The 20,973-nt window shown below is 39.2% G+C and overlaps 1 protein-coding gene across 6 annotated transcripts in view; it reads right to left on the reverse strand.

Annotated features, from left to right (window-relative positions):
* Positions 1-2,452: 2,452 nt before the first annotated feature.
* Positions 2,453-20,973, reverse strand: part of DENND5B (DENN domain containing 5B) — a 187,813-nt gene continuing 169,292 nt past the window's right edge. For all 6 annotated transcript variants that reach the window (XM_060658003.2, XM_060657998.2, XM_060658002.2 and 3 more), the window contains 7 exons: positions 20,618-20,763; positions 18,449-18,567; positions 17,233-17,420; positions 11,644-11,726; positions 10,931-11,057; positions 8,977-9,151; positions 2,453-7,304 (listed from right to left, as the gene is read on the reverse strand). In XM_060658003.2, the coding sequence (XP_060513986.2) occupies positions 7,121-7,304; positions 8,977-9,151; positions 10,931-11,057; positions 11,644-11,726; positions 17,233-17,420; positions 18,449-18,567; positions 20,618-20,763 (1,022 nt within the window). In that variant the 3' untranslated portion in view covers positions 2,453-7,120. The remainder of the gene's footprint in view (positions 7,305-8,976; positions 9,152-10,930; positions 11,058-11,643; positions 11,727-17,232; positions 17,421-18,448; positions 18,568-20,617; positions 20,764-20,973) is intronic.

The following is a 20,973-nucleotide window of genomic DNA, read 5'->3' on the forward strand; positions in this document are numbered from 1 at the left end:
TCTGCAAGCTTCTGGAGTGGGAAGCTCCTGGCTCACCTCCTACTCAGCAGCTCACCTCGTGTGGCATTCCCTTGGGTGCTCTGCACTGAGTTTTACTGGTATAGCACCTGTCCATGGATGGCTTCCCTGGCGCCACCTTCAGTGGCTTCCCAGCAGCTTCTGGGATATGGCATCTCCCCATGGATGCTTCCTTGGTACCTGAGGGCAGATTCCCAAGTGCCACTGGTGCATCAACTGAGTAAACTTCTTTGACACCTAGTGGATCTTGGTGTTACCCTTTCTAACAAAATCTGGCTGTCAGCCTGAGGGAAAGGGCATTTTAAGCCTATGGTTAGTGGCTGCTTCCTATAGATGCTATTGTTTATTTATTTTTGCTATTCTTGTATTAAGAGTTCTTTTTGTTGCTTAGTAAATAAATCCTCTATTATTCTAATTTCTTGTTACAGTTTATGATGGTTAATTAATCAAACATTTAATCAAACATTCTGAATATTTCTGTGAAAATGTGCTTTGGACAAGATTAATATTTACATTGGTAGCCTTCAAGTAATGCAGATTATCCTCCATAATGTGGGTAGGCTTCATCAAATCAGTTGAAGGCCTGAACAGAACACAGAGTGACCTTCTCTGAGCAAGAAAGAATTCTGTCAGCAGATTGCCTTTGGACTTGAACTACAACGCTTCTCTGGCTCTCCAGCCTACCAGCCTACCCTGTAGATTTTGGATTTATCAAGTCTCTAAAATTGCATTAGCCAATTCCTTAAAATAAATCTGTGTGTGTGTGTGTGTGTATACATACATATATATGTGTATATATATACACATATATACATACATATATATATGTATGTATATATGTATATATATATACACATATATATGTATGTATATATGTGTATATATATATATATACATATATATATGTATGTATATATGTATGTATACACACACACACACACACAAACACATGACTTCTTGGTTCTTTTTCTCTAGAGAACTCTCATACATAGTTTTTTACATTCAACCCCCCCTCTTCAGGGTGACGGGCTCGCTCAGTTGGTACAGCATTCAACTCTTGATCTTGGGGTCATGAGTTCAAGCCCCATGTTGGGCATGGATTTTACTTAAAAAAAAAAAAAAAAAAACCATCCCTCTTCAAATAGCTTATGGTTTCTGTCTCTTGATTAGATCCTGACAAATATATCCTTGTTCTCCCCTGAACTCCTAATCTATTCATGCACGTGCCTACTAAGCTTCTCTACTTGGATGTCTAATAGGCATTCCAAACTTAGGTTCAAAAGTAATTTTTTTTTCAGTGTTTATTTATTTTTGAGAGAGAGAGTGCAGTAACAGGGAAGGAAGGGGCAGAGAGAGAGGAGGACAGAGGATCTGAAGCAGGTTCTGCACTGACAGCAGACAGCCTGATGCTGGGCTTAAACTCATGAACCATGAGATTGTGACCTGAGCCGAAGTCAGACACTTCACTGTCTGAGCTGCATAGGCACCCCAAAAGTAAGCTCTTGATGTTGATCCTGCAGCCTTATTTTCTCCTACACGTTTTCTAATGCCAGTTAAGGGCATCTCCATTTGCAGTGAGGCCTTCTCTAGCTAACCCATTTATTATTGCAGTCCTTCTCCAAATGGCCCAATCATACTTTCAGTCTCTCTTCCTTGCTTGTTACTGTTATCTAAGTATAATGTGTATTACTTCTCCTGTTCACTATTTAACTCCTTCATTAGAAAACAAATTCCAAAAAAAAAAAAAAAAAAAAAGAGAATATAAATCCCGTAACAGCAGGAATTTGATGTGTATGTATGTTTAAAATGCTATATGCATGGGCGCCTGTGTGGCTCAGTCAGTTAAGTGTCCAACTTCAGCTCAGGTCATGATCTCAAGGTTCATGAGTTTGAGCCCGCATTGGGCTCTGTGCTGATGGCTTGGAGCCTGGAGCCTGCTTCAGATTCTGTGTCTCCCTCTCTCTGCCCCTCCCCCAATCATTCTCTGTCTCTCACTCTCAAAAATAAACATTAAAATTTTTAAAAATGCTATATGCAAAAAAATAATTTAAAAAATAAATAAAATGCTGTATGCCCGTATCTTAAAGCAATGACTTAAGTAATGCTTACAATGGGTAGTCAATGAAACCTTGCCTTCTGCTATTTTTGAGTGTCTTAAGAATACTTCCCTTTCCTAAGTTCATAAATGCATTCTGTATTTTCCTCTAAAGATTTTGTTTCTCCTTTTTCGCTTAGGCTTTTAGGCCAAGAACGGATTTTTCTGTATGGTTTTCTTGAACCTTAAAAAAAATTGTTTTTTAAACCTCTTCTGGATAACCAGTTGCCCAGCAGGAGTATTTTTACTACTTACTTAATGGTTTTGGTTTATCCCTCTACTTTCTGAAATCACTTGCCACTCAGTATTAAGATTCTGTAATAACAAAGCAAAACAAAGTATCAACCCCACAGTTTTATTTGTAAAGAACAAAGCATGAAAAGTCATATTTAAATGTACTCCAAAACCTGAAAAACCCACGTCAGTTTCTCTGATATGTATGTTAAAGTGCTTGATATCACAATACTCTTTAAATTTTCTATTATGTTCAGATGAGAAAAAAAAAATCCAGTTCTGATGCATTGTTAACAATACAAAGAAACACAATATAATTTAAATGCAGAAATGTTCATTTTTTAAAAAAAGATACACAGACTACATTTACACACGGCTCAAGTGTAACATAGAAGGATTTTTCTATGTTTAACACCCTCAGCTGATTGACAACAGGAACTCCTTACCATACCTCTCTACTGTGAACAAGGTTTGGAACAGACTGGAGCCACACACGAATTCATTCAGGAAACTGGATCAAGCATGATTCCCTCCCACATAACCCAAGGATGCCCTGGATTCCTTTAGATGAGGAGAAATTTTTTGATATATATTTTTGTCCCTCTCGTGTCAACTGCTCAATGTGATACATTTCTGGAGCTAATCTTTATTCTGTCCTTGAGAGGATGATCAGCTCCAGGAAGATCTGGGACAATGCATTTCTTCTTGGATTCCTCTGATCATCAGTACCCTCTTCAAAACAGGTTGGAAATCCAAGAGATTTGTAAATGTATTTTAATAGGAATAAAGGACCTAGAAGTTTATTATTCGTTTCTGTCTCTTTTTAAAGCTAAATGGTAATGTAACAAATGCTTAGGAAAGAAACAGGGACTTCAAAAGAAACTGATGACTTGGAAACAGGATTCATTTTATAAAAGTAGAGAGGAGCCCAGGACTCCATTCTCAATGAAGGTATGTTAATACTGAAATATAAATAGCTAAGGTTCAGATTGTCCCTTCAACACGTTGAAAAGGATAGCTTCTGTAAACCTCACAGAGAAAATACAATACTCAAAATGAAAATCTACTGGAAAATCATAATTCTTAGCAGAAAGAAGATATTTCGAGTAAGAGCTACACTTTCAATGCTGTCAAATAAATATTTCCCTGGGGATCTGAGGTCCACATCTGTTGCCTCCTGTTTCAAAATATCTTAGAGGCATCAACATATACTACACACAAACTTTTACGTATAGTTTCTACCTCTCTTTCACTTACGTTTACATACAACAGTGCTTTATTCCAAAAAAAGGAGATACAAGCAATTCAGTATTTCCCCTATATCATTCATCATTCATGTAGTGTGACAGAAGCTAATTAAAATGATTTTTTAAAAAGGCATGTTAAAATAAATATCACAGGGTCACAAAGATTCAAAAATGTCTGCAACATTTAGAATAAATTTTAGAGGGCAACTGCAGACTTTTGCAAGATTTAGGTTTCTTATATCAGATTCTTGCTCCCAGTGGGAAAGGGGAGGGAGAGGGGGCCTTGGGAAGCCTTGCTTTTGTTCTCTCTAAGGCCGATTTTACCCCAACTGGAATGGCACTTTATGCTACTCCACACTGAGCCTCAGTCGTTTTTATGGCATTGGTGAGCCCCAACCAGGGCACCGCTTGTAGGGCCTCACACGTAATACCAACAAGTGTAATGCCGCTGTCAGAAAGGCTGACATTAGGAGTTTCAGGACATTTGGAAAACACTTGGAAATTAGATGTTTCAAGAGGTAATATTTTTGGCAATTTAGTTTTAAAAGAATTTCCTCTTAAGCTATTATTATGTGAAAATACTAACTATGGTTCCAGGCATTACTTTTAACTTATTCTGAAGAAAAAAAAATTACAAAGTTGATTTTTACTTACTTTAACTTTGAGGTGTCATTATATAAAGCAATATGATTTTAAAAATTAATATAGCAAAAAGGATACCTCTAAATAGGTACGGTCCTTCCAAAAGTCGGTTATGTACATTCATTCTAAAGGTTCTGCTACTGTCCTGCTCAAAATATTCTGGTATTAGCTTAGGGACAGTTATAAGCCACATAAGAGAGAAGTCTTATTTCTTTAGAATAATTTCTTTGCGGCCTCAAACTCTGCTTAAGCATCCTTTTTATTAATCAATTTGGATCCTAAGGACTTTTTGTTGTTTCTGAATATTAAATTTCTTCTGAAAGGTCAAGACTTAACATCACTGGCAATACTCAAAAGAATGGGCTGTAGGCCATTCAGATGGCTCAGAAGGAGGTCCCCACACGTTTGGAGTCCTGGCTGTATCACTGGAATAAGTATATGGGCTCCTGATGTGACCAATTAAAAGGGCCCAGCACTCTAGAAGATGTGTCAGTTCTGGTGTGACTATTTCTTGTGAAAGTGGTCATTCCCATTGTTATGGTCCTATCACACAGAGTGGGATAAAACTTTAGGTATAATTTATTTTTGGGTATTACTTTTAATGTAATGGTTTTATTCATAGGCCCCAAATCCAATTTTGCTCCCAGTTTTTATAACATGTAATTCTCAACCACTTTAGAACCATTTGTTAAAAAGAATGTTAATCCTTATAAATGCTTATTATAAATGGATAGTAATATTTGTATCCTACTTGCTTGGGTGTATGAATAAAGATCCAGGGGTACAAAGACTTAATATGAATGCTTTGGAGCTCAGTGTCACGCAGTCTTGGTGTAATAAAAAACGAGTTCTAGACTCTGTTGTCACTGACCAGCTGTGGGGTAAGTATTTAACCTCTCCGATCCTCAAGTGTTCCCATCTGTAAAATGGTCACTCAATGCTAGCCTGCTCACCTAAGTCATCCTTCGGCTGCCTGGAGTGTGCCAGAAGCATGGTCTTATGAGGAAGGTAATAAGAATAAAACCCTGCCCTGATCATTCAGTGGTTTCTGATCACAGCAACACAAGAACCTGTGTGAAATGGGTTCTGGACGTCTCTCCCATAATAGACTTTCCATGATCCTGGAAGAGCTGCGTTGTCACGCAGACACACTTCAGACTCAGGCGAACAAATCTCCAGTCTACCCAAGTCACCCAAAAACCTGTTCTTAAACCCTTCGTGGGTCTCTAAATGCGGCCTTCAATTCCCCATTCCTCCTCAAACACTAAGTTAGATATTAAAAGGGGATGTGCCTTGGTCGCCTGGCTGAATACAGTGCTTGATAAGGGAGTGAGGCACTTGTTCATTAGTTTCTTCCTTCAGGAAAGAAGAGAAACAATACTGTTGGCTAAAGCCCAGGACCCTCAAGATCGTACGGGGGTCCTGAGAGGCCATGGCTTGGCCTCTCAGCCACAACTGGGAATAAAACACAGCGCAGTGCTGGGGCAATTTCACTGCTAACAATGTGCAAATGCCTAATTGGTTACAGGACCTACCATAAACGAAGTCTTAAGGTAACTAGCTAATACCACGTTTATTTAACTTCCTTATAAAATACCCAACTGGAAAGGTACTCACAATGTTTGGTCTTTCAAAACTGTCGCCTCTGGTTCTGCTCCCATTTTGTCAGTCTATGCTGTACTGGCTTTTACCTTCTCTGGGCCAGTTGTTTTACATTTATTACCACTTCTTAGAAAAGGAACATAAAACTTGCCCTGAAACACCCAGAAAGGGTTCATTCTTTCTCTTTCCCTCTGTTATTTGCATTATCATGGTCAACAAATACTTTCACAAAAACATTCCAAGCTACACCAAGCCCTCCTCCTTCTTAGACATTCCTTCCATTTCCTGAGAGGGGGATGGGCACAGGAAGGGGGGGAGGTGACTGGAACCTAACAAAGACAGGGTTTGAGATTATCCTTGAGGTAAGAACTGCTGCAGGGCTTAGATGGCCAAATTATAAGTGCAGAATCAAACTGCCGTTTGCAGTTCTTATAACTGTAAGACCAACACTTTGAAATTCACATCTCCTCAAAGTACCTCACATAACAAGAATAAAAATGCCAAGAATGAAGTTAGTCTAGGCTAATCTTTCCAAAGTGTAAAGAAGTGATAATCCTACAATTTAACATACTTCTCAGGGCTTTGTGTGTTCTCTTTCCAGTTCAGCCAAGCTCCTGGGGTCCAGTATTTAAAATATTTGAACTGTATCTTTATCTTGTGCCCACGGAAAAAGATTTCCCAAAAGACTGGAGAAGTGACTCAGTTCAAATGTATGAAATCAAGTGTAACTTAAAATATAGAAGTGAGGACTATCACATACAGTAGGTAAAGCTGTTTACATTCACAATACAAAGGATCAGACACACCAGGATGGATGGCTACGACATAACAATGCATTCTGGGTTCCTCTGTGATACCTGGAGGGAAAAAAAAAAGCCCGACTGGGTTGCACTGTAATTACATGTTTACTGGCTTCTTCCTGGCTAGCACCACTCTTTCCCTCCCAACTCCCAATGTGGTTAAGCTACTTATGTTAAGTCACAGGAATATTCAATCTAAGAAAAGTATCTTATTAGAGTAATATAATTTCTTAAAGAAGATAGCATATTTACACACATCTAACACATGAAAATACTCTATTTTATACTAAATTCCAGGTTCAAATGAACTACAATACAGCATTTTGCCTTGTCTGTAGTGTGAGGATTGTTCAAATTGGGGAATATGGTGTGTTGCCCCCTGCAGTGACTCACTACCTTATCAGACAAGTCCAAATCGGTCCCCATAGTTGGGGAAGGTTCAGGAGCAAGGGGTCTGGACTGAGAGCTTCTAGCCAGTTGGGTTACACATCCACTCCTTTGATGAGTGATCCTTCCAAGACTATGGTGAAGTCCTGAATGGTCTGCAGAATGCGGATGAGAGAGTTGACAGTCATGCGGTCTCGCAGGAGGGCACTCTCCTCATACATTCGGGTAATGGCAGGACATTCGGCTAAGAGTGGGATCCACTGTGGGAGCAGGCGATCCCTACAGAGTCAAAGAGAAAGAAGTCCTGAGCCCTGCCCACCTTGCTGCAGAACAACACACGTTAGAACTTTCAATGGGAAGGTGTAGGACTGGATGGAGCAAAATCCAGCCAAGTTCTCAGGTCAGCAGAGTAGAAAACAAATTCAAGATTTTGGAAATTTGCTGGTTAAAAAGATACAGTAATGATACAGTGTTAATGCGAAAACCCAAGAGACTGAAAATAAGTTTGGGCAAATTGGCCATAAGGACCTACCCACATTAAAGAGATTCTCTATTCTGATTTAACACTTAAAAAAAAAGAGGCAGAAAGTCATTTTGTATCTCTTTTTTTAGGGGTGTTACTCAGACATCTGTGGCAAGGCATGCCAAAGTACGCTGACCCTTTGGGAAGAAAGACTGCATTAAATAGTCAGGATTAGCATTAAAAAAAAAAAAAACTTATACAATGTAACAAGGAACAAAAGGAAAGAAAAACATTAAGTGGATTTTACAAACCAAAAGAGGGGTTGCATTGGTCTAATAAATCAGAACAAGTAAAGAGATAAAAGGAGATAAGGATCATGTTTAAAAGGAATTTTAAAAGCATAGCTGAAACTGGGCCCTTTTATTAAGAAGAAATATAGAACTTAGTTTTATAAACCAGTTCTTTCAGGAGGACATCTCAACCTTCAGTGTGTCCTGATTAACCTCTGACATTAGTTACCTGCCACTAAATATCTAAGACATCCTTATTGAGCATCTCTCAATATGCCTTTTGTTTTTTTTAAAGTTTATTATTTTTTTGTAGTAATCTCTACACCCAACCTCAGGCTCAAACTCATGACCCTGAGACCAAGAGTCACATGCTCTTCTGACTGAGCTAGTGGCCAGGAGCCCCTCGATATGCCTTTCATGATAAAAGCAGTCATAACTAGGCCTGCAAATCTCCTGTTGGGGCTCTAGGTCTGTAGGAAAAAAAAAAAAAACAACATTACACAGATAACTTAAAATCTTGTTCTAAAGGCCTACATGTTTCATTTCTTATAATTCTGACAGCTGTTTAAAAATTAATGGATTGTAAAGCTATGTGTCATTTTCAAAAAATAAAGGGGTAGGGAACTGTCAAAGAGAAGACTTTATATACTTAAGAATTATTTATATCATATGAATTCTACAATGTTATTAAATTTAAAATAACATGGTGAAAAAATTTAAAAAAAAACAAAAAACCAACAACATGGTGCTATAGATACACAACACAAACCCTACACAGTAAATATACGTATGTGTGTCAAATTCCTTACCAAACTACCCATTACCTATCTACCCACCTTTGGAGCCAGTGTAGTGTAATGGTTGAGAGCTTGGGCACTCAAGTGAGACTGGGTATGAATCTTGGCTCTGCTTCTTTCTAGCTGTGTGACCCTGGGAAGCTTTGTTAACTCGGCTGTACCTTATACATCTGTACAGTGCTACTTCATGTATTGTGGTGGGGAAGTGACAGGAGGATTAAATGAGTACTTAGCATGGTGTCAATACACAGCAAGTACCCAATAAACATAGTTTCATAATAAAAATTGCAATGAAAGAGCCCATGGGAGAGCTTTGGAAGGGGCATGATCTGAGGCAGCCCCTCCTGGACTTTTGTTCAAAACATAACAAAGATAGGGAAAGTCAAGAACTGGCTTTATACCGTGTTCCAAGGCAAACTAAAATCTGGAATTTGCCGTCCTTTCCAATGTTCCTGGGTGCAGTATTAATAGCATTTACATAGTGGCAGAAGGTTTTGCAGGATGATTTCTGAATAAGGACATCGTCTTCATTGTCTAGAATCTGGTCAGTGGTTTCAAAATAAGCAACCGCTTTCTCTGGGGAAGGAAGTCAGAATCATATCACAATACACATTAATACTTCATACACAGAAAGATTAATCACTTAGTTTATTCTGGAAACACTAATGGTGCTTTGCATTAGAGCCAGTCTGGAAACCAAAATCATTACTTTATCACTGATTTCATGATGAATTCTAGAGGTCCATGTTTCCTGGTGGAACGATATGCTCCGGGAGTTTATTTTCTAATCTAGACTGCATTCCAGAAGGGTGCAAAGTTTACTCTCTTTAGAATACCTTCAAGCAATGGAAACTGGCAAAAAAGAAAAACAAATGGACTCCCCGGTCAAGACTGGAACCTTCTAGGAGCAGCTAGCAAATACATGGTAGCCATCGATATGTGCCCTCTGTTCTAGTTATACAGTGGCTAGCTGACATTTTGCAATGAAATCCTTGAAATGGAACTGACTCAAGAAATCTGAGGAAGAGATATGTATACATATATTAGAAACAGGAGTAGTAAGATTCTGGGCATTCCAAAAGAAAAAAAAAATCACTCCTGGAGGCCTAGCTCTGTTAACCTTCTTTTCCTTGTCTAAAAACTCTAAGTTGGATAAAACCAACCACTTCATCTAGACTATATTTACAAGACACAAAATGATTAATCACCCTTTTAAGAAAACTGGGAATTCTAGAAGAACCGCATACCGGAATAAAGATTACAAAGCTTATTTAACAAGCTAGAGCGGTACACTGCAACAGAACTTTCTGTGATGGATGAAATGTTCTGTATCTGCAAGGTTCCATTTGATAGCTACTAGGTAAGGCAGGTGTGACTAACGAAGTGAATTTTAAATCTAATTTAAATTAAATAAATTTAAATAGCCACACGTAGCTATGGTAGTGGTTATCATACTGGATAACATAAAGCTAGAGTAATCCTTTTAAAACAAAACAGAAGTTATTTTATGTCATTTATTCCTTAGCTCAAAGCCTTCCGATGACTTCCTATTTCAATCATGATAAAGACCCAAGTCCTTGCAAAGGTCTAGAAGGCCCTGAAGCTCCTGGCTCTGGCAGTACACAGCCCTCTCCCCCAGTATCCTCTTACTCTGTCTCCCTCACTCTGCCCCAGTCACACTACACTTGCTACTCCATGCAATGGCCAAGCACACTCCCAGCTTGGGGCCTCTGCCCTGGCAGGTCTCTCAGCCTGGAGTGCTCTTCTCCCAGATATTCACATGGCTCAATTCCTCACTTCCTTAAAGTCTTTGCTCAAATATCACTTGGTCCACAAAGCGTATAATCACCCCACTTAAAAAAGCACTCTTTACTCCATTTCCTTTCACTTTACTATTTTTTTTCCCAGATCAACCATCACTTTCTAACATACCAGCTGAACTGCATACTTGTTATGTTTTTGTGTTTTATCTGTGTTCCTGTCCCCACCAGAATGTAAGTTTGCCAACCAAAGGAATTTTTGTTTTGTTTACTTATATCTCAACGTGTATCTTTTTTTTTCAAAGTAGGCTCCACACTCAATCTAGGCCTGAACTCATAACCCCGAGATCAGGAGCTGCATACTCTACCGCCTCAATGTGTATCTTGAGCACCTCGAACAGTGAGTGTCTGGAATATTACGGACACTATAATATTTGTCGACTGAATGAAAAGCAAAGAGAGTGCTAATTTGAGATTTTTTTTTAAAAACATACTCCCTTGTCACTAACCCTTATTTGCTTAAATTCCTGGGTCTTCGAGTTTTCTAAGAAGCATCTCAGTGCCTTTATAGTAACATACACCTGTTTTAATTTACCTATGAAGTCCCAGATGAAGACATTCTTGTGAAAGATGCGGGCAGATTTGAAGCCATGGTGGAAGACTTGTTCAAGTGCCACAACCAGGCCATTTTCTCCACACAGCAACACCGTGAGGCTTCCTCTCTGTGGAACAAAACACACAGTGCCAAAGAATAATCTACTGCACCTACGTTTAAGAGATATACTAGAGAAGGAACATCTGAGTGGCTCAACTGGATGTCCGACTTCCGCTCAGGTCATGATCTCTCGGCTCTTGAGTTTGAGCCCCACATCAGGCTCTCTGCTGTCAGTGTGGAGCCTGCTTCGGATCTTCTGTCCCTCCCCACCCTCTCACTCATTCATTCATTCATTCATAAACAAACAAATAAATAAAGAAAAAAAGAAAAACACTAGAGAAAAGGGTGTTGAAGGTAGCTATGAAGTATGTTCTTGTAGCTACTAGAAAGCTTACAAATAAAAACATACCCTCTACTGTATGTATCATGTATAAAAGTGGCTTTAAAATCATATATATATATATATATATATATAATTTTTTTTTTAAGTAGAAGTAGACTTCATGCCCACTGTGGAGCCCAATGCAATGCTTAAACTCATGACCCAGAGATCAAACAGGAGTTGAGATCAGGAGTCAAATGCAACACTTCAATGACTGAGCCACCCAGGTGCCCCTGAAAGCCTATACATTAAGTTTGACAGATGATCATACCTCTTTTTCAGGTTTATGAAAATGCTTCACAATATTGTTTACAGCTTCCCCAATTCCTTCTTGGATCTGTCCAGCATTGGGTTCTGAAAAAATAATGAACAGTGGCTGAATTCTCATGTAAGGGAAATACACCAAAGTACTATGGGATATCAACTGTGTCCACCCATGCAGGAAATGCTTCACCACAGAGGATGGCTTGTCAGGCGCTCCATGAAACTTGTCTCAGGTCAGTCTGGCCAAGGGGAGGCATCTTGGCACAAAGGAATTGTGATTCCTAGATTCCAATTCCAACCTTACCATTGCAATCTATAACCTTGGTTAAATGTCTAACTTCTGAGTTTGAATTTCCTCAAATTAAAATAGGGAAAACATAAACCTCATGGGTCACTGGGAAAAGTGAATGAGATATTGCAGGTGTAAATAACCTGGCATGGTACTTGTCACAAAGTGCTAGCAAACTCCTGGATCTGAGGAGTGAGGTGGAAAGACCCATGGCATCATTCCAGGTACTCCCTTATCCTACTTAACTCTTGAGTTCCTTAGTGGGCACAGACCAAGGTTTGTGAAGCTCTGAATGGCTAACCTGAAATCTGTGTTTTTGCTACTGTCTTTAAAGTAAAGGGAAGATGCCAGGTACACTGAGGCACCCAAAGCCCAGAACAGCTTCCCTTTCTGGCTATTTAGTCTACCTGGGTACTGCTTCATTCTCCCGGCCTGCACTTGCTCAGGTCTTGTTTTTAAGGGAGAGCTTGGTGGGCTGCCTGAATGGGATCTAAACCGCCTTTGCCTCCCAAAACCCAAGAATGGTTAAAAAGAGATGTTAAACACATTTTATCTAGGGATAGAAGTAGGTAACGAAAAGTTTAAGTATTTGGTACTTTCTTGTGGTGATTAACTCTTATGTTTACATTTCACACCATAAAGGACAAACTACACATTCTATTGTTTAAGAATCTTTGAATTCCTGGGTTCCTGGGTGGCTCAGTCAGTTAAGCAGCTGACTTCAGCTCAGGTCATGATCTCTTGGTTCATGAGTTTGGGCCCCACATCGGGCTCTGTGCTGACAGAGTAGAGCCTGGAGCCTGCTTTGGATTATGTCTCTCTCTCTCTCTCTCTCTCTCTCTGTCTCTCTCTCTCTCTGTCTCTCTCTCTCTCTCTCTGTCGCTCTCTCTCTGTCTCTCTGTCTCTCTCTCTCTCTCTGTCTCTCTCTCTCTCTCTCTCTCTCTGTCCCTCCACCGCTTGCACTCTCTTTCTCTCTCAAAATAAATAAGTAAACCTTATAAAAAAAAAGGAATCTTGAATTCATACTGCTGGAGGATTTCTTGCATAAAACATTCTTCAGGTAAAACTCAAGTAAGTTTTTTTCTTTTCTTTCTTTTTTAAGTTTATTTATTTACTTTTGAGAGAGAGAGAGTAGAAAGGGGCAGAGAGAAAGGGAGACAGAGGATCTGAAGTCTGCACTGACAGCAGGAAGCCTGATGCAAGGCTCAAACTCACAAAAGGCAAGATCATGACCTGAGCCAAAGTTGGACGCTTAACTGACTGAGCCACCCAGGTGCCCCCTCAGGTAAGTTTTTTCTATACCAATGCATAGAAATTGTTAAAATGAAGGACTGATACTGTGGCCTCTTCAGTTGCTACTAATTTTTTTCCTTTCTCTGAATATTTTCTCTTTTTAAGAAAAAAATTTTGTTTTTATTTTTAAGTAACTTCTATGCCCAACATGGGGCTTGAACTCACAACCCAGAGATCAAGAGTCACATGCTTGGGGTGGCTAGGTGGCTCAGTAAGTTAAGCATTGGACTTCGGTTCAGGTCATGATCTGACTGTTCATGGGTTTGAGTCCCACATCGGGCTCTGTGCTGACAACTCAGAGCCCAGAGTCTGCTTCAGATTCTGTGTCTCCCTCTCTCTCTGGCCCTCTCCCGCTCACACTCTCTCTCTCAAAAATAAATAAAACATTAAAAAAAAAAAAGTCACATACTTTACTAAGCCGGCAAGGCACCCTGAGTATTTTCTCTTTTAAACATAAAAATCTAGGGGTGCCCTGGGTAGCTCAGTTAGTTAAGTGTCTGACTCGACTTCAGGTCACGTCATGATCTCACATCTGTGAGTTCAAGCCCCGCACTGGACTCTGTGCTGATGGTGCAGAGCCTGCGTGGGATTCTCTTCCCCTCCTCCACCTACTCTCTCTTTCTCAAAATAAATAAAAATAAACTTAAAAAAAAAAACCATGAAGATCTATTCTGAAAAGTTTTTAAAAAATAAATGAATTACATATATACTTTTTATTATTTTTACATAGTTATTATTTATTTTATTTTTATTTATTATTTATTTATTTTGAGAAAGAGAATGAGCAGGGGAGGGGCAGAGAGAGAAGGAGGGAGAGAGAATCCCAAGTAGGCTTGGATTCTGCACTATCAGTGCAGAGCCCAATGCAGGGCTTAAACTCATTAACTGTGATCTCTGAAATGAATGGTGACTTTAGCTGGTATCAAGAGTCGGATGCTTAATTGACCGATCCACCCAGGTGCCCCTATTTTGAAAACTTTCATTCATTATAAAATAGCCCTGTACTAATCAATAGTATTTTATTTTTAAAGACTTTATTTTATTTTATTATTTTTAAGTTTATTTATTTGAGAGGAGAGAGAAAGAGAGAGCGAGCTCACAAGCAAGGGAGGGGCTGAGAGGGAGGGAGAAAGGGAATCCCAAGCATGTTCCACACTGTCAGTGCAGAGCCCGATGCAGGGCTTGAACCCACCAACCATGAGATCATGACCTGAAGTTGGGACACTTGATCAACTGAGCCACCCAGGTGCCCCATTTTATTTTATTTTATTTTTTTAAATGTTTATTTATTTCTTTTTGAGAGGGAGGGATAGAGAATCCCAAGCAGGCTCTGTACTATCAGCACAGAGCCTAACTCGGGGCTCAATCTCACGAACCATGAGATCATGATCTCAGCTGAAATCAAGAGAGGAATGCTTAACCAACTGAGCCACCCTGGGGCCCATAAAGATTTTATTTTTTAGTAATCTCTACACCCAACATGGGGCTGGAACTTACAACTCCAAGATCCAGAACTGCATGATACAATGACTGAACCAGCCAGGTGCCCCTATTCAGTAATATTTTAAAATTGATTTAAAACTTTTAGTTCTCTAAATATCACCTTGCACACACGGTGAGAAAATGCCAGTTTCCCATCTCTGAATTTCAGGTTATTTAAATTTTTCTACTTATTGAGTAAGGAAAAGAAAATATGACCAAAAGTAGAGGATAAGACCTCTCAAAACAGTAATACCCCATAAAACTGGGACTGTTTTAGACATTGTAATAATTAGGATGGGCTGAACTGAAATCTTTTAAGATCAGTCTTTTAAGTCAATTTAAGATTACATACAATAAATTTGCCAATTTTAAGTGTGCAATTTGATGAGCTTTGACAGATGTATAGTCATGCAACCACCACAATCATACCGTAGAAAAGTTCCATCAACCCAAAAGGTTCCCCTGTGTCCTTTTCCATCAATCCCCTTCCCCAGCTCTTATCTCCTAGCAACTGCTGTTCTGCTTTCTATCATTATTATACTGCCTTTTCTAGAACTTAATATAAATGGAATCGTATAGGATCTAGCCTTTTGTGTCTATTCTCTTTCACTTACTTAGTATAATGCTTCTGAGTTTTACCCATGTTGTTAGATGTATCAACAGTTTGCTCGTTTTTATATATTGCCAACTAGTACCCCACTGAATACATGTAGCACATTCTGCTTATCCATTCCCCAGCTGGTGGATTTTGGGGTTGTTTCCATCTTGGCTATTACGAATAAAGCTCCCAGGGACATCTGAATACAAGTCTTAGTGTAGATACATGTATTCATTTCTCTCCAGTAAATATTCAGGAGTGGGATTCTGTGTCAAGTGTATGCTAAGTGTATGTATGTCTTTATAAGAAACTGCCAAACTGTTTTTCTTTTGCATTCTCACTAGCAATGTCCAAGCATTCCATTGCTCTCCATCCTCACCAATATTTGGTATTATCAGTCTTTGTAATTTTTGTTTTTCCAGTGTGTGTGGTGTGAATTTTACTTCTGAAGGCAACAAGGAATTATGAATGAGGGGAATAATTTGAGAAAGAATAAGGGGGATTTTTAGACTATATCATTCTAATATTAATATATCACTATGTGCTAATAAATGGATAGGGACTAAAAACATCTAGGGAAACTTCTTTGTTAAGTAAACTAAGGACCTCTCAGGTACCCTTGTTATTCTACTTATGGTTTTATTGTCTATGGCTAAAATAAAACCACTTCACTGATAAACTTCCGTAATTTTTCATTAAATCATACTGCCTCTGTATTAGTTTTTTGTGGCTCCTATAATAGATTATCGCAAACTTGTGACTTAAAACAACAGAAATCTATTCTGTCATAGTTCTGGAGGTCCGGAAGTCAGAAATTATCACCAGGCAGAAATCAGGGCAGGGCCACACTCCCTCTGGAGGCTCTATGGAAGAGTATGCTCATGTCTTCAAGCTTCTGGTAGCTGCTTGTGGCTGTTATCACTCCAATCTCTGCTGATACTGTCTTCTCTTGTGTGTTTCTAATTTCTGTCTGCCTCCCTCTTATAAGACTATATGTGACTGTACTTAGGGACCATTCAGATAATCCAGAATAATCTTCCCATCCCAAGATCCTTAACTTAATAATTGAAAAGATTTTTTCAAAAAAAGTAACGTTACTGATTCTGGATTAGGATCTAATACCCTTGAGAGACATTATTCAGCCTAGTAAAGCCCACATTAGCATAAATTAGAAGTTTATGGTACTATTAAAAATGGCATATAAGCACAGCATCCTGTCCATAGAAGTCACTCCTTTACATATTTTATCATTTCTGTAGGACTATGGGGGTAAGGAGAGGAATTTTTATATTTTTCTCTTAGAACAACGGGCTCTGGATAGCTAGATACGGCTCTCTGGGAATGCTGTAATATAAGCTATCTTTATTCCTCATTTAGGGTTTTTTTTTTTTGTTTTTTTTGTTTTTTTTTTTAAGTAGGCTTCATGCTCAGCTTTGAGCCCAACTTGGAGCCTGAACTCACAACCATGAGATCAAGACCTGAGATGAGATCAAGAGTCAGATGCTTAACCAAATGAGCTACCCAGGTGCCCCAGCTTTTTTTTCCCAAAGTACAATCTACCCCCAACATAGGGCTTGAACTCCAAGATCAAGAGTCATATACTCTACTGACTGAGCCAGCCAGATGCCCCTCCTCCTTTAATTTTCAGTAAAAATATTATTTATTCATATTTCTATACCTTAATTAGAACAGAGCATGCAGTTTTTAAACCTAAATTCTTCAGGCCTTTAATTATTTATTAATTCTTCCCTTATTTTTTCCCTTTTCTCTCCCCTCCCGTCTTTTAAGTTCCATTCGCCCAAATTAATTTTCTTCAGCTTTCTTCTTTTTAATCTTACCACAATTCATTAATGCAACAGTTTCCTGCAAAATGGCCCCAGATGATGCCTGCAACACCTGAGGCACACTGAAAATTTAACAAGGACAGTACTTACTGGTGGTTTTTCCTGTCAGTGAAGTGATGCTCAGTCTCCGAGCTGAGGTGGGGGATTTCTGCTGGGGTGGAGTCCGACACTGCTTTACCAGATCCTCATCAGCCACTGAGGTCATTAATTCCCCAATAAGGATTCTCTCCAGGCTTCCGTCATCAATGCCTTTCCCTAACCATCGTCCACATGGGAACCTTGTAGGTCAGAAAAACAACTTCTCAATCACCAGTACTTTACTAGTTTAATCAGAATTCTTTAAATGGCATCATGGGTGAAACTCATCATTTTAGTGCCTATGGGTTGTTTTTTAAATTTATGTTTTAAGATTTCAAACACACAGAAAGGTAGAGAGAATAGTATAAGAGATACCCATATTCTTATCACCTAGACTTAATGATTGGCCATATGCTTTTTATTTTTTGTTGAAGTATTTAAAAATGTTTATTTATTTTGAGACAGTGTGAGTGGGGGAGAGGCATAGAGAGAGAGGGAGACAGAATCCCAAGTAAGCTCCAGCCTCTGAGCTTCAGCGCAGAGCCCGATTCGGGGCTCTATGTGAGATCATGACCTGAGTGGAAGTCAGATGCTTAACTGACTGAGCCACCCAGGCGCCTCTATTTTTTTGTTGAAGTATTTTAAAGTACATTGTGCGTATAAGGACATTTCATTCCTAGAAACACTTCAGTTTGAATCTCTGAAAAATAAAGACATTCTCTCTTATACAGCCATAAATTGTTATTGCACTAAACCAAATTAAAATGATTCAATATTTTCGCATACCTAGTCTATATTAAAATCCTGTGCTTAGATCTTCTGAGAAGAATATTTTCAAACTAGAAGTTAATTTGGGAGTTCAGTTATAGGAGAAAAGAGGAGAGTACTTCCAAAGAGGAGTGCCAGCTGTAACTAGTAGAGTTGAAGAGATCCTTTCCTTTTTACTAAATGAATTACTTCAACCTTCTTTTTTTTTTTTTTTAAATTAGAGATCACTCTTTGCCAACACTTGTGGACTAAGCATTAACAGCAAACACAATCAATTTTTTTACAAGTTTTTTTGGGGGGCAATTTTGTATTCCATAAACAAAAGCAAAACCAAACAACCCAAAAAACTAAACTAAAATTCAGAAGGCAGGGAGAAAGCTTTAGAAAGAAAACAATTCTTAAACCTTTTCTTGTCTAAAGAATCTCAAAGAGTTCTGATCTCCCAAGGACATTTACTTACCTGTAAGTATGTCCTGTGATCTCATTTCTGACCATGACACAATCCACTAGCCATTTGGCTAACAGTCCTGAGTTATCGTGACCAATCTGAACAGTGGTCAGCTTCCCCAAGTTCTGGCACTGTAGGAACAGGACCACAGGTTATTCAGTGTCTGATCTTACCGCCGCTACCTCTTAGCTTCAGTGATGGCACTTTGGTCCCATCTAATTTAATAATTACAGAGGACCCATCCTGCATAATGGGCTCTGCTTTGCACTAGAGAAATATATTCACATCTAAGGTATCCCATCTATTGAGAGAGGAGACATATGGACATTAACTATCAAATGAGGGGACTGTGCAAGGTGCTAAACTAGAGATGTAAGCAAGTAGTAGAAAAACACTGGAAAAGGAAAAATTATTTCTAGCTGGGGAACTCAGAACTTGTGCCTTTAGGATGAGAAGAATTTCAAGAAGTGGCAAAAGTAGAGGCGCCTGGGTGGCTCAGTCGTTTGAGTGTCTGACTTCGGCTCAGGTCATGATCTCACAGTTCGTGGGTTCGAGCCCTGCATTGGGCTCTGTGCCGACAGCTCAGAGCCTGGAGCCTGTTTCAAGTTCTGTGTCTCCCTCTCTGTCTGCTCCTCCCCCATTCATGCTCTATCTCTCTCTGTCTCTCAAAAATAAATAAAAGTTAAAAAAAAAAAAAGAAAGAAGTGGCAAAAGGATGATATTTAGATTCAGTTACAGTGTGCTCAGGAAAACAACTATAGATATAAAAAAATCACTGACATGGCTATTTTTCTGTTTCTAATAAATACTAAGGCAGAACTGACTTCAAACCTCATCTGCTAGAAGTCTTTGAAGCTATCATAAAAAAAGTATAGTTATTAATGTCCTTCCTGGCCCTTGGTGGACAAGTACAAAAGAAAGCAATGAGGGGCGCCTGGGTGGCTCAGTCAGTTGAGACTTTGGCTCAGGTCATGATCTCATGGCTCCTGAGTTCGAGCCCCACGTCAGGCTCTGTGCTGACAGCTCAGAGCCTGGAGTCTGCTTCGGCTTCTGTGTCTCCTTCTCTCACTGTGCCCCTCCCTCATTCATGCTCTGTCTCTCTTTCTCTCAAGAATAAATAAAACATTAAAAAAAAAAAAAGCAATGATAACAGGACAGTAAAAATAAATGTCAATTAATTGACTTTTAAACTCTGATAAAATATCACAGATCCCCCAACTGACTATGTATGGTTAGGAACAGCAGAGCTATGAGTTCTTAAAGCCCTTCACTTGTTTGTATCAAGGTGAGAGAGAAGGCATCATAGCAATCCAGGTGAGGGAGGATGGCATCCTGAATTAGTTGTGGCAGGATAGATGGAAAACGAGACAGATATGAGACAGCGTCTGGAAACAATAATGATGGGACTTATATAGAGTTTATGTTCCACACCTGCTGGTCAAAGAAAAGACAAGGGTTTTAATCTTTTATATACAGGTGGCTGGCTGTGAGTCCATTAGATAAACAGGGCCAAAACAGGTTCTTGGGGGTGTTATGATGGAGTGGAAACTGCTATTCCATAAGGAATATAAAGAATAGAAGAGGATAGTCAGTTAGTGCTACTTCCCTCCTGAAACAAGAGCACATATTTGTCTTCTTCCTGCATGCCAGGATCAACCTGCATGTGGGCTCAGAGATAAGGGAATACTTCACCAGGTGAGACCTGAAAATGGACTACAATATTGAGAGGTATTTTTATAGAATCAATCTATAAATGCCACCATGTGGTATACAAGCCAGAAGCATGCATGTCAGCTCTCCTGTCCTTTTGTCCAGGTTCAGGCAGGGAGCACTTGACAGTCAGGAAGAGAACCACTGTGGGAAAAGCATGGACTTGAATGCTCCCTATTTGCCCGGTTCTGTGCTAGGCACTGGGAATCATGGAATAGGACCTTGCAAAGTCCAAAAGTATTTCACTGAAAGTAGAAAAATACAGCCTAATAATTAAAATTAATCGCAGTAAAAATACAAAACAAATTATTGTGTTTAAAACTTTAGGTTTATACTCACAAAAATGATCCTGCATGCTTGAGTACTCCTTTATATTATTTGATTTGAGGAAAAAGAAAAAAGCAAAACTGGAATCCTTGTGTAGAACTATGTAAGACATTTTCTGCTAAGAAAGGTATTAGCTGAACTTACCTCAAAAGTCATTTCAAGGAGATTTTTTGGAATCTGCATTACTCCCGTGTCTCCTAGCTCCCCTGATACACAGATCCAAGGATTCGATGTGATGATTGCATTGCTCAGCTTTTTGATGGGGATTATCACTGACCTATAGGGAATCACTGAAAGAAATCATGCTGAAATTAATTAAAAATTACAATAAAATTCTCATGATACTGGGGCACCTAGGTGGCTCAGTTGGTTAAGCATCTGACTTCAGCTCAGGTCATGATCTCACAGTTCATGAGTTCGAGCCCTGCATTGGGCTCTCTGCTCTCAGTACAGAGCCCACTTCAGATCCTCTGTGCCTCTCCCCAACTGGTGCATTCTCT

This window comes from Panthera onca, chromosome B4 (assembly GCF_046562875.1).
Source record: "Panthera onca isolate mPanOnc1 chromosome B4, mPanOnc1 haplotype 2, whole genome shotgun sequence".
Taxonomy (NCBI): domain Eukaryota; kingdom Metazoa; phylum Chordata; class Mammalia; order Carnivora; family Felidae; genus Panthera; species Panthera onca.